The 20360-nt window shown below is 52.1% G+C and overlaps 6 protein-coding genes across 6 annotated transcripts; 3 read left to right on the top strand and 3 right to left on the bottom strand.

Annotated features, from left to right (window-relative positions):
- Positions 1-1482: 1482 nt before the first annotated feature.
- On the top strand, positions 1483-2264 carry B0H65DRAFT_506911 (glycoside hydrolase; the record flags this gene model as incomplete). Its single annotated transcript, XM_062828103.1, has 3 exons — positions 1483-1548; positions 1613-1789; positions 1818-2264. The coding sequence occupies 3 exons, from the start codon at positions 1483-1485 to the stop codon at positions 2262-2264; spliced, it is 690 nt and encodes a 229-aa protein (XP_062684813.1).
- Positions 2265-6387: 4123 nt separating this feature from the next.
- Positions 6388-6681, top strand: B0H65DRAFT_546543 (uncharacterized protein; the record flags this gene model as incomplete). The annotated part of the gene is made up of 2 exons (XM_062829452.1): positions 6388-6545; positions 6609-6681. 2 exons carry the CDS (start codon positions 6388-6390, stop codon positions 6679-6681), a joined length of 231 nt encoding a protein of 76 aa, XP_062684812.1.
- Positions 6682-7326: 645 nt separating this feature from the next.
- On the bottom strand, positions 7327-9124 carry B0H65DRAFT_458120 (putative dCMP deaminase). The gene is made up of 2 exons (XM_062826384.1): positions 8871-9124; positions 7327-8812 (listed from the first exon to the last, which is right to left on the bottom strand). The coding sequence occupies exons 1-2, from the start codon at positions 8890-8892 to the stop codon at positions 7581-7583; spliced, it is 1254 nt and encodes a 417-aa protein (XP_062684811.1). The 5' UTR covers positions 8893-9124; the 3' UTR covers positions 7327-7580.
- A 492-nt stretch (positions 9125-9616) lies between these two features.
- On the top strand, positions 9617-12202 carry B0H65DRAFT_123944 (uncharacterized protein). The gene is made up of 4 exons (XM_062820713.1): positions 9617-9963; positions 10019-10136; positions 10216-11517; positions 11582-12202. The coding sequence occupies exons 1-4, from the start codon at positions 9767-9769 to the stop codon at positions 12062-12064; spliced, it is 2100 nt and encodes a 699-aa protein (XP_062684810.1). The 5' UTR covers positions 9617-9766; the 3' UTR covers positions 12065-12202.
- A 2638-nt stretch (positions 12203-14840) lies between these two features.
- B0H65DRAFT_546540 (uncharacterized protein) lies at positions 14841-15092 on the bottom strand (the record flags this gene model as incomplete). The annotated part of the gene is made up of 2 exons (XM_062829451.1): positions 14841-15019; positions 15059-15092. The coding sequence occupies 2 exons, from the start codon at positions 15090-15092 to the stop codon at positions 14841-14843; spliced, it is 213 nt and encodes a 70-aa protein (XP_062684809.1).
- Positions 15093-16968: 1876 nt separating this feature from the next.
- B0H65DRAFT_506908 (uncharacterized protein) lies at positions 16969-20304 on the bottom strand (the record flags this gene model as incomplete). Its single annotated transcript, XM_062828102.1, has 6 exons — positions 16969-17776; positions 17864-18817; positions 18890-19160; positions 19526-19636; positions 20017-20048; positions 20252-20304. The coding sequence occupies 6 exons, from the start codon at positions 20302-20304 to the stop codon at positions 16969-16971; spliced, it is 2229 nt and encodes a 742-aa protein (XP_062684808.1).
- Positions 20305-20360: the final 56 nt, after the last annotated feature.

The following is a 20360-nucleotide window of genomic DNA, read 5'->3' as shown; positions in this document are numbered from 1 at the left end:
CACGACAACATCGAGGGCTTGTTGACACTTCACTGATTCACCTACACAACAGGTGTTGATTGAAAGCGCACTGAGTCTTTCATATGATTCCACTACTCAAGAACACAATTCTCACATAATTCTGCCTGAGCCTGGTTTTCCGCGCGAGCAAGCGCATTCTCTATTGTGGTCCGGTGAATCGTGCTTTATCAGCTGATCAGTTCATGTCAACGTGAGATCCCGTCCCGTCTTCAATGACCCTTCTTTCCTTGGACTTCTCCCCGCTCATTCTTCTCTCCTCAGAGCAAAGCTTACTTTAAAGCTGTGTCTACTCTGAAGGATTCGTGCAAAACACCTTCGTAATGTTCAATGTCATCTCCTCCAATTGCCTGGAAAGATATATCACTCTGACTTGCGCACAACAGTCTGCCATAGCACGTACAATCTAATACTGGTTTGTTTGTTAGCTTGGTACTCCTGGTATACTGGACGAGATCTATCCCGAATTGTCCCAAACTTCACAAAGATAAAATGAATAGCTAAGTACGGATCGGAAAGGTATCAACAAAATTCAATATAGCATATTAGATTTTCAAAATAGCATATGTAAGGTAAGATTACGCTTTGGTTATAGAACGAAACGGATCAACTAGATATATAAACGCCTAGGAAAGTTGACCAGAGGTCTCAAACTAACAAACAAACCAGTATTGTACTGTAATTCTCTATAAAAGAGGTTAAACAATCCGAGTCGCCTGCTGTTCTATGATTTTTCCATCAATCACGACCAGCTTGAGAAAGTGTCGCAGGACAAGTTTTCGACAGTCAAAGCTGGCATATCAATCCCACCGGAATCGTTGACACAGGCTGCCCGTCGATCGACATCATCGCAGTGTTACTTATAGTATGCTGCTTTCTCCTCATTCGTCGTCCGGCTCAGTTTCGACTTCATCCGTCTTGTCCCTATTTCTATGTCAGCAAAGATATCGTTGAGTTGTCCCGGTAATTGGCCCCGTGACTGGCCCGGTTAATGCCAGACGCAATCTGAAAGACGGGACGGCCGTTGATGGTAGCGATGCCCAACCCGTTCGATCGCGTTTGAGTCCGGAACCAATCTACAACCATTCTATCAAAATAGATTGCGGACACACTCTCATAATCCGGGGCCCCGCCATTCCAAGGATTACCGATCTTGCAAGCCGCCTGACAAGCTCTGGACACCGCAGTCCATTTGTCCCAAGTGATGATGGAAACAGGGATTGCCGTGATATTCATTTATATGTGGCTTCTGACTTGTTCGGGACTTAAGGGATTCGGTGCAATTCTCGGATGGACAAACTACCTCCGTCGATAAAGGCTGCCATCTAGCAAGTATGCTCATGGAAAGAGTCGTTGGAGCGGATATAAATATGAAGTTGTGAGAGCAGCCATACGGTGGGATTGTTCTACCAGAGCAAGACAGGCAATCCCCAATAGGCACCGCTCAATTCAACAGGCTTCACAATGAAGATCTCACTGCTATCTCTCATCACGTACGGGCTAGCAGTGGAGGCACATGCCATCTTCCAGGTAAGCATAGAGAACGCACTCTGTCTTCCAGGCAACGGGACTTGGGGCTGACAAGGGGACTTAGAAACTCTCGGTCAACGGCAAAGACAACGGCCAGCTCACGGGCATCCGTGCTCCGGGGAACAATAACCCCGTTCAGGATGTGAGCAGCGGCAACATGGCATGCGGAGCTTGGGGCACCAGGTCCCAGGCCGTAATAAACGTCGCACCGGGCGACCGACTCGGCGCATTCTGGGGGCATGTCATCGGCGGCGCCCAGTTTCGCCAAGTCCCACAAGGGACCAGTTATCGCCTATCTTGCCAAAGTCGACAACGCGGCATCGGCTAGCTCTAGCGGCCAAAAGTGGTTCAAGATTTGGCAGGATGGCTTCGATACCGGTAGCCGGAAATGGGGTGTCGATAACATGCTCCAGAACAACGGCTGGACTTACTTCAACCTGCCCAACTGCATCGCGCCTGGCCAATATCTCCTGCGCGTCGAGATTATTGCCTTGCATTCAGCGAAGAACTCGGGCCAGGCCCAGTTCTACCAGTCGTGCGCTCAGATCAACGTTTCCGGGTCCGGTTCCTTCACGCCTTCGTCGACCGTGAGCTTCCCCGGTGCTTACAAGTCGAACGACCCGGGCATCTTGATCAACATTTACGGTAAGCTGGGTCAACCGGATTTAGACGGCAAACCGTACACCGTCCCCGGACCGGCAACGATCACGTGCTGAATGGAGTCGTCCGGGCTAAGCCAGAGTGATGGATATTTCCCTTAGCGCATTTTGGTCGTGGAGGTTGGGTACTGTGAAAGTGAACAGGTGTGGAGGTTGGCTCGGGTACGGAAATTCGACGGATGAGGGCGTTCGGATGGTGTGTTTGAGCATCGAGGCTGGCAGGATTCGGATGGGACTGGCTTCGATATGCCTGCTGCTGCCATGGAGCGAGAAGCCCTGGATGATATTTTTTATTACCAAGGGAAGAGGAACCGCTGCATAGCAGTGCGCCGTCCACCATACATCCTTAATAAACAGTGAGAAACCTCTGTGTTCCTGACAGATTCGAGATTCAGTGTTGAGCGGATGTCCACCTGGTCGTGGGATGCCGGCAGTTCCTGAGTTGAGTGCCCTTGGCTGTCATTCTGGCTTCTCTCAGTGGCTGCCTTTTGGCTGCACTCTGCTTCCACGGTACTTCTCGAAGCCAGCAAGCTGCAGCCAAAAAAGGGGTACCGCATGGAAGGCTCGGAAGGGCCGCATGCAGAAAAAGCTTGAAGGAACCGCGGCAGCGCGGGCATCCACACGAAGGAACGCAAGATGCATTGCTCGGGACATGACTGGTGCATATCGTCGCGTGGAGTCATGCATAGAGCATGCAACACAAGAGGGTGAGTTACCTTATGGAATCAACCGGAAATAATCCAGTGCAGCACCTGTGGCTCCCAGAGAGTAACCACTGAACGATCACTGGTGGCTTCCAGCTGTCGTCCACAGTCGTCACCGCTCGTGGGCACTCTTCTTCGTGGACTCGGGAAGATAAGCACAAATTTCGGAGGGCGAGCTTGGAGTGAGCACAGGCTCCCTGGTCTTTTTGATCAGGCATCTTCGGTATCTGGCGGATCAAGTTTTTGTTCCAGGTCGAACCCTCGACGACCTTTTTTCAGGTGGGGTTTTCTGACGTTCCTGCGCGGTTCCCGATCCCTTCCTGGCCTGGTGCCAAATGGTGCCAAATGGTGCGCGCGCAGAGTCGAGGAACCGCAACAGAGCATCAAAAGCACTGTCGAGAGAGCCCGCAAAGTGGCCGCGAGGGTGCGCGTGTTTCGAAACGGCAAAGCTCTGCGTCTGCTCTTCACCGACCAACTGACCATTGCGACACTGTGACCAATGGACAATTACTGAGTTCGTCGAATGGAGTCAAGATGGCCCCCAAGATGGAGATGCGACTGGAGCCCAGGTAAAATGACTTGTTCCACTCTCCAGCCTGCTGGTCCGAGCTTATGGCCGGGGTGCTTCGTTCAAGTCGTCACCCCACTACGATATGCTGGTGCTGTTACCACAAAGAAACAGCTCATCAGTAGGATCGTGACGCCAGGACGATTCCCTGCCTTTCCCCATGCTCTTTGTGCTGGACTCAGCTGCCTCGCTAGTCACGACCTCGGTGGTGATCTCCTCCAACTATTCCCCAGCCGGGGTAAAATGAAGCGAAGGTGATGAAGGAACGTTCCCCATCCAAGACCTCGGCAATCGAGGCGGTTAAACTTGGCGTATCACCAAGACTTGTAGTGGTGAAGTGCTTTTTCCCATTCTTTGTTTTCTCTTGCGAAGACGTTGATGTTGCCCGGTCAACAATTCCCGCACACAAAAGCATTGCATAACCCTCTATCTCAGGGTCTCCAGACATGCGGTCTGCGCCCGACTATTCAGGGTTCCTCTAGCTATGCACGACTATGCAAAGCCAAACCCTAAAAGGGTTTTTCTGTTCCATCGTTGCGCCGCTCCGATGGTTCCCGTTTCCGTCCATACGCGGTAGGCAGAACGGTACCTGAAGAACTGTGGATTCTTCTCGACCGCCTTGTCTGTGTGGAGGGTCTACTGATTGAACGAATGTCGTTGGCGCCGCGAGTCGTGCTTCGTTCGTGCTTTTGTGTGAAGGTTTTTTTTTTCTTTGCTTTCGTCGCAAATCGCCATGATTGCACGGTGATTCTCGGTCCAAATTTCTCCACCGGGTGACCCTTGCCCTATCTTCTTGTACCACAGTACCTTGCGAGCCTTGGTTCGGCGGGAGGTGGACAACGGGGCCGTTGGTGCCTCTCGTCGTTGGCTCACTGCTAGGTACAAAGGTACAACCCGCACCGACACCTACCAAGGTGAGCTAGGGCAACGGCTAAGAAGCAGGTACCACCAGAGTGTAATCCACATGCGCGGAGCACGACCGACCGGCATTGTGCGGTGTCCGCTTGTGTCGGCAGCGAACGCCGCAATGGCACCGCTAGGTCGTGCTCGTTGTCGAATGGGACCTGGGCGGAATGACGGAGATCGCTGGCCGAGTTGACCAGAGGGGAGGCCAGGGGTCACTCTCTTTTCGCCGAAAAGGCTTGACAGGCGCTGTTTGGGTGTCTGATGTCAAAGTTGCTGTTAGTAAGGCTATTCGCAGGGGAGCAAAGCATCAGAAGGGACGGGACGAAGAGAACCACCAAGCTTTCAGCAAGGCAGAGCTTTTGCAGGGAATAGCCAGGGCTGGGAGAAAAAGGTCACGGCACTCCATCGACCCTCGGATCGGACTGGTGTGGTGGTGGTTGGAGTCGGTTGGTGTCGTGTCGTTGGTTGGTGGGTGTCGTTCTGACGGTCAGGCCCGCATCGAGAGAGCATGGGGTAAATTCGCGCACTGCAGTAGGGATGCCCTGCTCCCCGCCTCCCGCCCTGCAAGCCAGGCGAGCCAGGCTCGACGAGTCGACAGGCCAGTGACAACCGTGACAGGCTGTCCGGGTGGCCAAGTGAAAGCTTTTGGTCAACCTCCCGCGCCCAGAGCTCTGCTGGCCACCGTGCCGTGCACAGTCCCACAACGCACTCGCACTGACGGCGGGTTTTCCTGACCGGGGCGTCGCTGGTATCGTGGGCCGTGGGATGGACTTCGGCACGGTAACCTGGCAGCTTGCAGTCTGGCTGCTGTTCGACGGGAGCGAGTTCTTCCCACTCTCTCCTGCCGGATTCACACCCCATCCCAATCAGTCGGCGGCATCGCTCGCGCACAACACGCACCCCCCCAAAAGGAACCGAGAACAAGGAAACAAAAGCTCCACCGGAGGTATTTTGTTTCTCTCTTCCTTTTCTTCCCCGTCTGCCCCCTCGATTCACGCGCCCATTCCTCTCTTCTCTTCCTTTTTTTCCCCTCAACCTCACTCGACAGCAATCATCCAGACAGGAGACTTTCCGCCCTAGCCCGCTATTCCAAGTCGGTTCTGCATATCCTCACAAAATCTCCCTGCCCTCGTCCTGTGTTGTTCGCCAATTCTCCTCCTCTTATCCACCTCATAATCGAATATAATTCGACCCTACGGCCCTCATCCAACCCATCTCCGTTCTCAAAGCTTGAAGCTTCGCCCTTGCCGATTCGTTTCAGTTTAGCGAAACGCAGGATCAATAATACCTATTACACCTCAGCTCTTTTTCGAGTTTTCTCAAACCGTAAGCGTCCCGTTCCCCGAGTTCCTGTCTGTTTCTCTTCCCATATCACGGTCACCATCATCAACCTATCACGTGGACGCAATGTGCGCAATGATCCTCTTGCGTCGCGCGATTTTCCCTTGCTTCCGTCATCCATTCCCAAGCAAAGTCAAACACCGCACCAGCACAAACCGCCAGCGTGGCCAGCAGCAGAGAAACACAGCATTTCGGGTTGCGAGTAGAGGGACTTTTTTTTCCTTCGCCCGCTCCGGATCTTCGCTATGCGATTTGCTATGGTTACGTTGGATGGCAACTGGAGCTCGTGTGTTTGGCTTGGCTTTGTGGAACGGTAGGGAGGGTGGAACATGACGGGTGCCAAGTGCCAAGCTTGCAGGTACCTGGCGTTCTTCCCCACCGTCATCACTTTGCCAATTGGCGTCCGCGATTGGCGAGGTCGACGATCATCGCATCACCCACGCGATATCCACTCCGCACCCCGTTCATTTCACCGGACCTACCGGCCTTTAGTCGGGCTACAGTCGGCCTATGGATCCTCATCTCACCGCCTCCGGCAGCCTTTGCATATCATACCCCACTCTTCACCAACCTCCCTCCCACAATCCTCTGTTCGGCATCGCCATTCAGCTTCATTCAGGCAGGGTTGCTAACATTGCCTTGCTCGTCCAGACATCACAAAATGCCTGCCATTCAGCGCTCCGTTGTCGTCCGCGACACCCTCAACCTCATCGCCAAGCGCCACAGCAACTGGGCTGGCAAGGAGGCTGGTGTCATTGTCGTCTTCTGCGTCGTCTTCATCGTCCTTGTCGGCCTCGTCGCTCTCTTCATCCACAAGAAGTGCGCTGCCCGCCGGGAGCGCAAGGGCACCCAGTTTTAAGCTACCTACACAAACTCAACAAGTTTGCTGAACCCACCCCTCTCCCACTTCACGCAAGAACATGTCGGCCACAATGAAGAGATGAAGAAAGGATGAGGGATGTTAATGAAATCGTTATGATTTGGACCTTTGGGAGAGGGGTGGTATGTATGTGGAAATGAATTTGGGAGGGTTCGTCGGATTGTTTGGGTGTTTTGGACGGGGAGGTGATCCCTACTACTTACTACGGGCTTCCCCATGAGCTTACTCTGGCTGCAAAAGTGGAAGAAAGGGAGTGCTATTTCAAGGCGCGGTTGGAAAATGGGAAGAAGGGTCCCCCGGATTCGTCATTTCGTTTTCACCGACACACACACACCACCATCCACCGATACCGATATTGGTCGTTTCCCAGCCATTGTTGGGCTACAACCTTTTATTACTATTTCCCCCTCGGTATTCGATTCTTCTTTTGCGGTTAAGGAAGGGCATGGGATAACACGGCCAACATGGAAATGGTTAATCTCTGCAAGAGGGCCATTTCTAATCGAACCTTGAGCGATTCAATGGCGACTTCCCTTTGGACTTGTGGACTGCAGCTTCAATGGACATTGGGATATCGCCATCGCCAAGGTCGGAGCGAGGGAAAGGTGGACGTTTGTGGGGGACCCTGAACGCCTTTTTACCACTGCTGCAGCCTACTATAAGCTCCTTCTATACTTCAGTCATGCCTTAATATTATTGATACCTAGTTTGTCTACTCATAACGTGGTTGTTTGTTGCGTTTGTGATGTTACTGCTCAGATGTCTAAACATCATTGCCAGTCGTGATACATCAGTGAATGCTGTTGCCTTAAACTTGTGGTTCGTATTGTTGTGAGGTTGTCATCTGTCATAGTATAGTTGTGCATCATTTCTAGTGATCTGGCTACTGGCACCTCCCTACAGGTCCATGTTCATGTCTATCGATGCTCCAACTCACTTACTTTAAGGGCAAAAGTCAGTCTTCTCCAAATGTATCAAACCATTCGCTGGCTGTTACACACAAATGTTGTTGTTAGCACATCATCACCTCCAGCTCCAGCTTTGCAGGCCATGTAGGATAAGGATAAGCATGTAAGAAACACAACAGCATCACTTACCGGAACGAATTGCCTCAACCTCACTCCCGCTTGTCTAAACACCGCCGCCGTCTCCCCGTCCATACTGTACCCCTGGCTATACACCACCTCACTAATCCCCACCTGCGCAATCTTGATGCTGCACGTCAGGCACGGGCACGTATCGCAATACAAGACCGCGCCCTCCCTCACCCTCTCCCGTCCGGCCTCCAGCAGCGCATTCTCCTCCGCGTGCATGCACAAACACGTCGACAGCCCCTGCCCGGATCCCTGGCCCTCGTTGCACCGCCCGCACCCGCCCTCGCCGCAGTTGATCAAACCCCTAGGCGTGCCGTTGTACCCCGTGCTGATGACGCGCTTGTCGCGGACCACGACGCAGCCGACCCGCCGCTTCATGCAGTTGGACCGCTGCGCGGCCAGCGAGGCGAGCGCCATGAAGTATGAGTCCCACGAGGGCCGGAGGCGGTCCGGGTTGAGCAGGTCGAGGTTGCCCAGCGTGGCGTAGAGGTGCGCGAGCGAGGGGGACGTGTTGAGGAGCCGGACAGTGGCGCGCGACATTAGTGGTAGCCGGCCGGTTTGCGGGAGGAAGAGTTGCGTGTCGTTGAGGTGGGCGAAGGATTCGAAGGTTAGGGGCTCTTCTTCTTCTTGTTCTTCGTCTCCGGCTTCGAGAGCGGCGCCGCCGCCGGCGGAGGAGTAAGACTGCTTGTTGTTTCGGTGACGTTGTTGTCTCTTTTCCTCGCGCTCACGGAAGCGGCGCCATCGTACGGTGAGCGGGGCGTCGACGCTGATGAGCAGGAAGAAGGGCCGGCGGATGTACATGTCGAGGATTCCCTCGGTGGGAATGTCGGTTGTTATCCATCTTTCGCGCCAGTGTTTGGTGATGAAGTCGAGGAGGTCGTCGGCGGAGGGGAAGACATGGCCTTTCGAACGGGCGGAGGTGGAAGACTGGGAGTGGGAGGTGTTGTAGGCGGGCAAGAGTTTGCGGACTAGGCCGTTGACGTGGTCACTTGAGGGGGTCTCGCCGTTGACGATATCATCGATGGTCTTGGTTGTGTGCTCTAGTGAGACACGTGTGAAGCCATGGTGCTCGACGAGATATTGGGCGATGGTGCTTTTGCCCGCGCAAATACCTGTTGATGGTGTAAGTGACTCAACTGGAGGGTGGAAGGGCAGGAGGGGCTGATATACTGCCGCAGATGCCGATGAACATGGCGAGTTTCCTTTGGGATTCGGTGTTGGAGAATTATGGTGAGGATAAAATAATTACTGCTACCACGACATCAATCTGAGACACATTCTATAACACATTTACTGTGTACTCAACGATTTCCTGATGGGGTGGAACAAGACGCGTCGGGGGACTTGCAGAAACGCGTTTAGTGGGTGCAGCCGCTACCAGGGCACCGAGGATCTGCCGGCGGGGTATTCCCACCCATTGTGCATGCTGGGAGTGGGTTGCCGCTCCCGTCTTGGCTGCTCTTGGGTCGGGTGTTGGTCGGCTGAGCCCTGTGGTGAAGACTGCGGGGTACAGCTGCTGAGTGAGCTTAGTTCTTCCCACCGTGAAAGAGTCACGGCAGCGTCGGCCACTGACAAAGCAGACATTCCACTTCCCCGTTCACCACTCATTCATGAAAGAAGACACTCGAGCGCTATCAGCCTTACCCATCTACACAGCTTCAGCAGTTTCGGTCAAGTTCTGTTCTCTAGACCATCGTCACCTACCTGGTTCCTATATCGGAGAAGCGGTCCAGAGTGCATATTGGCGGCGTATCTAGTCCGGTGACAAGGGATCGGGTCATCGGGAAGACAGCAGATGACGCAGAACTGCTGACCACCGCCCACGCTCTTGTGAACCCGTCTTCTTCGTCCATCCTGCGACTCCCCTCCGGAGACGAGGCTGCTGTCAGTGTTGTCCCAAAAAGGTCGCATCAACAAGCTTTAGGCAGTGGGCGTCAGGCTGCCAACCTTGGCCTTCTTCGACCGCTACTTCTTGGGATAGAAACCGCATATCAACATCATTATCAGTAGTTTCCATCACTCGAAATCTCCAAGCGCATCACGGCCGGCTGTGCGCCCTCTCAGCCATGGATCTCAAGTTTGCGACATTCTCCTCGGAGATCGAGCTGCCCTTCTATTCGGCCCTCTTTTCATCCAAACTCGACCATGACAAGCTCGACTCTTCGGCCCGCCCCGTCTTGGGCTTATATGAACCTCGGTCGCAAGCGAATCCAGAGGCCAGCACGAGAATGCAGATCTTGGGGAGCGCCCTGACAAGCGACCAGTAAGTTCCCACGCACGCTTGCTTTTATACTTCACGAACCAAAGCCTGATGATAGGGACGAAAGCGGGCCTTTGGGCATGACTCGAGCCGAAGGCTACATTAAGAACGTCAACACGATCGAGGAGTTCAAGAACACGGACAAGAGTGCGATGATCAAGAAGGCGGGCGAGCAGGTTCGTCTTCAGTAGCTTCACTTGGGTCATGCCAGTGCTCTGGCGCTTTAACGAAAGTTTACTAATGGGCGGGTAATAGATCTGGGATGCGATTAAAGATGGCACGATATACTCATGTCCATCACTACTTGCGTCTTTCCGAATCCTGTCATACGCCGACCTAAAGAAGTACAAGTTTACGTACTGGTTCGCATTTCCAGCCCTACACTCGGAGCCGCAGTGGAAGCGAACAGGACCGATCGGCCGGCTGAACTCGGACGAAAGCACCGCACTGGTCGAGCGCATTGGGACATGGCGATACATGGTTGACAGGAGAGAGCATGGATTCTTCCTCGCAAAGAAAGTGCGAGGCGAAGCCGCCGGCCCCAGATCTTCCCTTGATGATCCCGGGGTCGATATTGGCTACCGTTGGGACATTGGATCTCTCAGAGACTTCGAGACGGGTTTCTTCAACGACGCGGCGGAAGAGGACAGATACGTTGCTTTCGTGGACCCATCCAACTATCCCGAATACCCTTCGTGGCCTCTCCGCAATCTTCTCATCCTCATCCGACAGAGGTACCGCCTTAACAAGGTCCAGATTCTTTGCTATCGCGACACACAGCCTAGGAGGCACGAAGCACGGAGCATCATCTTGCCACTGGCCATGGATAAAGTCGACGACGTGGAGTTGAAGAGTATGCCCAAGGTCACCGGCTGGGAGAGGAACGGGAATGGCGATCTTAGGCCACGGGTCGCGAATCTGGCAGAGTACATGGATCCCACCCGACTAGCAGACCAGGCAGTGGACTTGAACTTGAAGCTGATGAAGTGGCGGCTTGCGCCGAATCTTGACCTGGACACGATCAAGAATACCAAGTGCTTGCTGCTGGGCGCAGGTACACTTGGCAGCTATGTCTCGAGAAACCTGCTTGGGTGGGGAGTCCGCAAGATCACTTTTATTGATTATGGGAACGTATCCTTTTCAAATCCAGTACGGCAGCCTCTCTTCAAGTTCGAAGATTGTCTCAATGGGGGCAAGCCGAAGGCTATCCAAGCTGCCGAGGCACTCAGAGAAATCTATCCAGGAGTTGATGTAGAGGGCTACGCACTCTCCGTCCCAATGTTGGATCACCCGATCCACAACGAGGCGAAGACCAAGGCAGACTTTGATAAGCTGAAGGAGTTGATCGATTCACACGATGCGATCTTCCTCCTCATGGATACGCGCGAGTCCCGATGGTTGCCCACGCTGATGGGCAAAGCTGCGAACAAGATCGTTATGAATGCCGCGCTCGGATTCGACACATACGTTGTCATGCGACATGGTGCGGCACCGACCGACGGCAGTGAAGAGACTCTCGGATGCTACTTCTGCAACGACGTAGTAGTTGCTGCCGATGTAAGAACTAACTGACTCGTCCACGACGCACTAGGAAAAGAAGCTAACCAAGTCTACAATCCAGTCAATGAAAGACCAAACGCTCGATCAACAATGTACCGTCACCCGTCCCGGCGTGGCAGCGATCGCTTCGGCCCTCCTCGTCGAGCTTCTCACCAGCATCCTCCAGCATCCGCTCAAGCAGCACGCGCCCGCGCCTGTCTCGACCGGCACCGGCTCTGCCGTCTCGTACGAGCGCGATCCCCCCGACCACCCCCTCGGTCTCGTCCCGCACCAGGTCCGCGGTTTCTTGTCCAACTTCCAGAACATGGTCATCCGCGGCAAGTCGTACCCGCAGTGCAGCGCCTGCAGCAAGCCCATCCTCGACGCGTACAAAGAGGGCGGATGGGAGTTTGTCAAGACGGCGCTGGCTAGCCGGGACTACGTGGCTGAGCTGAGTGGGCTGGCTGAAGTGCAGCGGTTGGCGGAGAAGGCGGCTGCGGAGATGCAGTGGAGTGAGGATGAGGAGGGGATGGATGAGGAGGAAGGTGAGGGAGAGCTGATTTGATTCGGGACTTCTTGGATGAGTACGGCTCTTTTGGGCTGACAGGGCCGATGGGATAGAGAAGATCGCAAGGAATATCCGACCATATGTGGTTCTAGCGCTGGTGGCGGGATTCGGTGATCGGTTTTAGATGGGAAATGACGAGAGGGCCAGTCGCGAAGGAGTCAACTGGGGCTTCAACGCCGAGTACATCGTTTATGTGCATCATGACAAGAAAGAGAAGGGAGTTATGGGTGTGTTTTCGTCCTGTTCATTCATTTGGCGTTTAGGTGGTGTAGTATGGGTGTTACTCTTCTGTCTGTACCCGTGGAGATAGGGTGGCCTTTTTCACCCATCCCCACTCTCCTACAGAGAGTGGGTCACAAAATCGCCGGACAGCTCAAAACCGCCGGACAGAACAGTTTTGTATGGCAATTGCTAGTAAAAGTGTTAGTGCAAGGACAAAAACGCCTATAACACAACGAAAATAAGGGTAGATAAGACGAAATTTCAAATATAGATTTCTATTAGAATAAGAAATCTCTCTAGGAAATTTTAATAAAAAATAAATATAGAGTTCTTATAGCTCTATCGACGAAAATGGGCAAAAATGCACTGAGAGATGCAGCTCTATCGAAATCTGACTTACATGACAAATTCGGAAAAATGTAAGGAATTTCGTTGCATCTTAACCAAACCTTATCCAAATATTCTCAAAATCTCCAATTATCTTCTTTTACCTCTTGAGAATATTGCCCTTTATTCTTGGCTTTGCAGCTCCAAAGGTCGTGGTATTACATCTCCTTAAAATATTGCACTAACACTTTTACTAGCAATTGCCATACAAAACTGTTCTGTCCAGCGGTTTTGAGCTGTCCGGCGATTTTGTGACCCACTCTCTGTAGGAGAGTGGGGATGGGTCAGAAAGCTACCCTATCTCCATAGGTAAATGAGTTGAGCAATTCAGGAACATCTACTTGGGGGTTGGCTAGGCGGCTTGGGAACCTTTTGTCAATCCCTCTCATAAAAGAGGAGGAAATTTTTATCTGGGACAAACTTTTAATTTAGGACATCTAAAATACTAGCGTATACCACAGAAAAATGTTAGTGGGAAGATGTAACAACTATCCAACTACACTACTATTTTTTTAAAAAATCTGTCAAAATTTGGGGAGAATAAGAAGGCTCTAATGGAGGTGTTGCTAAATTTGCATCAAATTTGGTTAGGCCGTTATTGAAATATCTTCGATGTGCATACCTTTTGATTATTGAAGCGTGGTTTAGCTTAGCGGTTTCGCGACACCAAAAATGACGATATTTGGTGTCAATGCAAAGTCCAGAAGCCACCGTTCGCCCAATTTAGAAGATAATTTTTTACAACTTTGAAGGAGCCTTTCTTATATCCTTTTCTTACTTTCCAATTTTTACTAGAATTTTAGAAAATTGGTGGATGTAGTTATTATTGTTGCATCTTTCCCACTAACAATTTTCGATGGTGCATCCTAACATTTTAGATTGTCCCAGATTAAAAGTTTATCCCAGATAAAAATTTCCCCCTCTTTTATGAGAGGGGGTTGAGGAAAGGTCCCACCACTAAACCGCACTATAACCCCCAAGTACAGTTAAACTGTTGTGCCTTTAAGTCGTGATACGGTCTTGGGCAAGGTGATTGCTAGACAAATGACGTGCTTCCACAGAGATGACTATCATACCCTTGATCAACAACCACTCTAAACGCTGAAGAGTATCATCAAGCATGTCACTACACACATACTTATTCAAAAGACATGCAATATCTGCTCAGAAGTTTCCTTTCAAGAGGGTATCAAATTCCGTCTCAATCCTATTATAATCCTCCGTCGATGATCCCGACATCTGCTCTAGAGTGGACAGAGACAACTCGTCAAGCACTAAATGACAAACTGACTGACATGATAAACTCCCACAACTCCTGCATCAATCAAGTATAAAAACGAGGCAAGACATAACAGCAGAACAATCCCAGGACCACCCAGTGACACCAACATAACATCCCATCTTCCAATGCCACCCTTTTCTGCTTTGGGATTGGAAATGGTGCAGTGGCGTGCGATGGCGTGATACCACCATCATACGCTCCCACCATTCCCCTAACCCTCCGCTCCGTCTCACTCCGGATTGGCGATATACAGTAGCGACATGGCGTGATGAGATGGTGAAATGGGACGATGTGTAAGTGATGCATCCACTGCCGCCGCGAAACCGAACGATCGACTTAGGACGGGAGTATCGGCCCGGCGCTTGTCTGAGCCGAACGTTGTTGCTTTGGGAAGCCTTGTGCTGTTGACAAAACTCGAAGCTCGTAGGGCTGACAAAGCTACCGGAGCTGGAGGTGCTTGGAGGTGGGTGACACTTAACACCCAAGGGACATGGCCATGGACATGCCTGCCTGCCTGAAGTATAGGCAGACTGATATGTAGGCAAGATTTGTCTTTACTGAAGGCTAAATTCAGTGAGAGCCCATAGAATAGTCCGTCGTGATGTTGCCTTCCGCTTGCTGGTGGTCTTCTGGTTGGGATTTGTAGTCGCTGGTGTCGTTATTGTTGCCGTTCGTCGTAAATGATATGCCCGTAGGACTGACTGCGCTATTGATAGTTTCACTATCCGCTCGCTGTCCGCTGTATAAAACCGCTTGAAATGCATTACCCGCCGTTCCGCTAAAAGCCCAACCCAGTCCCGTTTCGTAGGTATGCGCCAGTAAATGATGTCCGCCAAAAAAATGAAAACAAGTCCTTTCAGGACATTTGAGATCCCATTTATCTTAGCGAGAGTTGTCCTTGTTGTTCCATCGCCAGTTGGAGGAGGACGAGCGGTCGCTGTCCATGGACCGCTTGTGCTGTTGCTCAGGGGACGGCGATCGCTGGAAGTAGCCCGAGTAGACGGACGAGTTGGTGGGCGATGGCAGCGGGCTGGTGGCATGGGGCTCAGGGGAGGTGCTGCCTGTGTGGTCTTGCCGCCACGCACTGTAAATCTGCTTACAGAGGTGGGCGGACATGGTGTGTGTGGGCGACATCTTGAATCGTTTTATATGAGTTGAGGTTGTTCTCGAGGTGATTCTCTCGGAGAGGCAGAGGCGTGTTGTCGGGTGTAAGTGGTGAGTGGAGTCTCGGCGGTTGGTTGGAGTATCAAACCGGAAGCGTTGTTGTGTTGATGATGAGACAACGTCAAGGTCAAAACATGTAAAAGAGGATGACTGGATAGTACAAATATAGAAGATCAGAACAGACAAGACCAGGAGGAAAAGAAAATGAAGCTGGGGAAAAGCAGCTCTTTAAACGCCAGCCTTGAAAAGGAGCACCTCACATCTGCATTTCTCCTCGTTCCGCTTGACACAAAGTTGACCCTGCAGAGAGCCCATAGGGATTGTGTGTACTTGGTACGTACCAGTATACCTTACCGTAGGCGTTTCCGACCGCTCCTTAACAAGTCGCTCCAATTTTCAATTCTGGCCGCCTGGAGCCGCTTGGGAGCCTGCTGCAAGCCTGCAACCGCAAGCTTTCCAACCAATTAGACATTTCCTATTTCAAAGAAAGTGGCTGAGCGTTGGTCCGTGGCTTGTCATTCTCGTCTGATTGTGCTTTCCGTCGTGTCGCAGCTGCAACCACAGTTTTTCGTTGCTGACAACTTCAAAACGTCCCGTCCCCAGGCAAACCAGGGTCCAGCTTCCGCACATTCTACGGAGCCGGGCGCGAGCCGAACATGGTGCCACTTTGGCGCACTTTGGCGCATTTTGGGTGCAGGTTGGCCTCATTCACCCTCATTGGACCCCACACCTCACCGCCATGGAGTCCATGGGACTGCCAATCAACGCCAATCTTTTCTCTTAAAACGACCCTTTTTACGAGCGCACTGTCCGTGTTGTGACAATCTGACATTTCCATGGGTTTGCTTGGCTTTTGCAAATTCACACCCTTTTTTGAACATAGGCTCCAAACACTTAGAGTCCAGCCCTTTCTCTGGATAGTTTCTGTTGGGTAAAGATACCCATCAACAAACGGAGCCTGATGACGGATGACGGGGAAGCATGAGCCCGTTTCGCTTGTCCCTACACTAAACCATCCTTCAACGGGACCGGATTTTCATTTCCAGCAGGCAAGGAGATCTCCCTATCACGCGAGCGAGCTATGTATCATCGTACGTTCTGGAAGTTGCACATTCCGAGCGAGGATCAGGGAGCACGCGAATTGCGCAAAATGCAAATCCCAACTTGCAACTCCATTCATCTGGTTCAATTAAACCCAGCAGAAGAACACCATATTGGCGGGATTCCAACAGCGGTGAAAACCCACAGCCAAATGTTTTAGCTAGGCATTGAGGCACTCTAGCAGTTCTAGGCAGTGTGTGCGCCTGCCTGATACGAGTGGACGACAAAGACATAAGATCACTTCCTGTTTCGAAAGGAATATAGTTCGCCCTGTGATCGTCCATTCAGCTCAACGTGGTGTGGTCTGGAACCATGCAGCCTGAAAAGGGGCTTCCCGCCCACCTTTGACCCTCGTGACTCTCTTTGCTGGGAATGAAGGGTTAGGGTTCTGAAAAGGGGGTGATGCTCACAACCACGACAAGCTCACAGTCATCGCAGCATGACGACGACGTCACAAGACTCAAGTAGTCCACATGTATGACACTTCGTCTCCTTTCCTCCATCAATTGTCATTGCAGAATTCCATCCGGCTCCGGCTTCGAAAACCTCTCGGAATCTCACCAGCGGAGCGGGCACATCGGCGAACTTGTTTTATGAGGAGTCAAACATGACGTCTTGCATCAACATATCTGTCAAAAGGCTGCAGCCGAAATAACATGGCTTGCATAAGCACATACATGCTGTCCCCCTCACGTAAAAAGATGACTATGCCTACAATCCCTTTCTAACCTCAACATCCATATGTTCAGTATGGCAACTTCGACTCAGACGTATACCCCTTCGGTGTCGGCCTCACGTCCTTGAGCGGATGGAGAAACATGGCAGGCAGACACGGTCTCCCATGACTACGCTCCCACTCGGCACCCCCGATACCCGTATCTTCATATCCCATCCAGTTGTTATACAACCGTGGCGGCGGGACGGCGCGGAAGTACCACGTGGCACCCTGGAAACGCCCTTCTCTGCCCCATCCCATCGCGCTCCCCAGCCCGCCGCTCTGCCCTCGCGGTCCACCGTTGAACCATCGCGCCAGCTGAGTGCTGTTCCATGGCCTGTCGAAGAACACGGGCATCGGGGCGTATACGGCTTTGAGTCCGTGGATCAGGGCAGTAGTTGGGGCTACCATTTCGGAGCCGACGTGATTCCCCTTGAGGTTCTCGGCGTGCATGACATCGACAAGCTTCCTCGACAATCGCGCTTGCGTGATGATGGTGGCTCTGCGAGGGAGATCTTTGCCTGAGAAGGCGTCGGATTGGTAACCCCACACTTGATCGCGCAGAACCCAGTTGCTGTCTATAGGGTTGAACATCGGCGACAGGGTGATGAGATCAGCTTCCTCGCCGACACCCCACTCATATCGGTCCAGCTCTGGTGTTGAAACTGGTGGTTTTGGCCCGATCGGGTTGACGACGGGTAAGTTAGGGGCGCCCCATATGGAATCTTGACCAGCGGCCTGTTTAACGCTCTTGCGGAATTCCGTGTCATAATCACCATGGTAAGATGGGATATAAAACCGTTCGTTTCGTTCCCACAGCCCTTTTCTTGGTTGCTTCCTGCTAAAGTCAATAAGCTTAATCAAAAAGTCGTAATGATGGCCGGTCAGACGACTATCCAACTCCCAGTTCCAGACGTAGTCGAACTCTCGGAACTTCTGCATGAATACTTGGACAGACAGAAACTGTGCGTTGTGGACTCGGATCGCCTCCTTGCTCAGTTTGGGATATACCAACTTCATGGATGCCTCATCCCAAAGCACCGTCATCCCTCTAAATTCGACAGGAACGGCAGTATCCAAGACTTCTTCATAGGCTTTGTCGTCCGACCAGATGTCGCGGTCCTCCTTGACATGAACGAAAAGGAAGACTTGATATTGTCCTCCTGTTCGCAAGCTCAGCTCCGTCACCATGGATCTGATAACTTGCTTGTCGTTCTCTGTGTATTTCTTCCCCGTATAAGAGCGCAGAAGCACGGCGCTTTTCGGCTCCGTTACCGACGTGTCAGTTCTACCCGTCATGTTGGTAGGCGATCCATATTGCTTTTTCGGAGTCCACCATCGTTTCGTGTTATTCGGGATCGAGTCTGTAGGCCCGTCTGCCCTGTGTTCTCTTTCTGTCGCCACGTGGAATCCGCTGTTGCTGTCGGAGAAGCTGTTGGCAGGATGTTCCGTCGCAAACCGTCCCTTGTTCTTCTCCAGACACTGCAACTGAAGCCCTCCCCAGTCCACCTTGTCCCAATCAACAGGTTGCCCATCCTTATCCTCGACGGGTGCCACCCCGTACGGACCCAGCCTGGTTTCTCGCTCAAAGCAAAGATTCTTGTCAATCCCCAAAACCTCGTAGCTGCCAAAACCAGACTCCGGGAACCTGGCTGGGTGACCTTTGAAGACGTGGATATCTTCCACCTCTTTCCCTGTTGGACCCAAGCATGTTCGACTGTTATATTGTGGATATGGGTTGAAGATATACGGCTTGTCGAGACTGTAGGGCACCTTGCTCCCTGTTCTTGTGAGGAACTTCTTCTGTTGAGCCGTTCGCTTTTCTTTATCGATGAGTGTCTCGAGGGTATTTCCGTAAATCGCGCCCGCGTCGGGATTACTATATCGGTCAAAATTGTCAGTGCGACTGGACTTGACTGGCTGAATGCTGCCACTCAGGGACATGGCTTACTCTAGCAGCTCCCTACTCTCCTCCTCGAACTCTTCCTGTGTTGGTACTTCCTGGTGACTATCGACCTCAGTGTCGGAGTGTATCACCTCATGGACCTGCGTAGTTGTTGCGCCACCCGAGGGCGGCGGCTTGGTGAAGTCGGTCGCTTCCGACAGCTGTATCGACTTGTATCGTTGGCTTCTAAGAAGAAAACTCGCCGTAACAAGTATGACAAGTATAATGGAAACAAGAACGATGGGCTGGCCCAGCGCCCGCTGACGCCGGAGTCTGACTATCATGGTTGAGAAAACGAGTGCGAGGTTCGAATGGCTGAGGTGTAGGCACTCCAGGTGCCTGTGCTCCGTAAGCGCGCAATGAAGGCGACGACCGCCTGACCGTATCAAACAGTCCCGCCTAGTACCACTTGGAAAACCTAACAGAGAAAGATTGTGATTTGGTAGTCGAAATCATGATCAAGGAGATAGTTAGCGGAAAGTGAAGCGCTCGCTCGAGGAGTAAGGAAGAAGAGGGGGAGGGGCAAGACAAGGTGTCTTCGTGGCCCGCAGGTCGACTTGAAGAACTCGAAGGGATGCGGGCGGGCAATCTCGATAGATGCTGGAATCAATTCAATCACCATACTATCAAATGTCTGGGTACTGTGATCGGCAACTTGCAAGCGGCCTGGCGAGACATCAAGGACAGCAAGAGGTAGCACGATGAAACACGTAACGCCCTTATCAGCGCGCACCTTGGTTCCTTCCCCCTTCACTTGGACGAAGAAACCTGAACGTCGGCCGTACCTTATCCACGTGTTACGACTAACTAACCAGCCGGTCCAGAAATGATGGGATGAAAATGGAAGGAGCTCTCCGTTTGTAACATCCACTTCGACGGGAAACATCGTTCACTTGGGCGAGGACAGCACCTGCCCGCGCTGTTGACACGGAAACTTGTGCGTGGCGCTGGCCTCCCGTCAAAATACTTAGACACTGCGGACTATAAAAGAGGGCACCACTTTCCGCAATGCAGACAGGAGGGGATGGATGAACCCGAATGTCCTTACGGGCTGGCATGGAGACTGCGGATGTGTAAGTGCCCGTCCCAGGATGGTATCGACAAGAATCCAACACCGGCCGACTGGGAATTACCACTTTGCGTGATCTGGTGTATAGTACCCAGCCTACGGAAGAACAGCAAATCACCGCCAAATGTGCATTTCTCAGATCCTTCCGTCTCGTAACTGCAAGAATCATACTAGGCAATAACCTGTCTTCATCAGCCTCCTTATGGCTATCTACCTTCTTGGCGATTCCTCACGGGAATCCTGACAGTCTAGACTCTAGAATAGAGGCTTAGAATTACCCCGGCAAATTAAACGGCTACGCACCGAGCCGTCTCCCGGATGTGGACAAACAATTTGGTTTGTTTGGATCCATGGTGGAAAACACTGCACTCATCTTCGTTCACAGACAGATAGGAGCCTTGCAAACGA

Source organism: Neurospora tetraspora (genome assembly GCF_033439725.1).
Source record: "Neurospora tetraspora strain CBS 560.94 chromosome Unknown B0H65scaffold_2, whole genome shotgun sequence".
Taxonomy (NCBI): Eukaryota; Fungi; Ascomycota; class Sordariomycetes; order Sordariales; family Sordariaceae; genus Neurospora; species Neurospora tetraspora.
The sequence above is the reverse complement of the archived record's forward strand: the minus strand, read 5'-3'. Positions and strand labels throughout refer to the sequence as shown.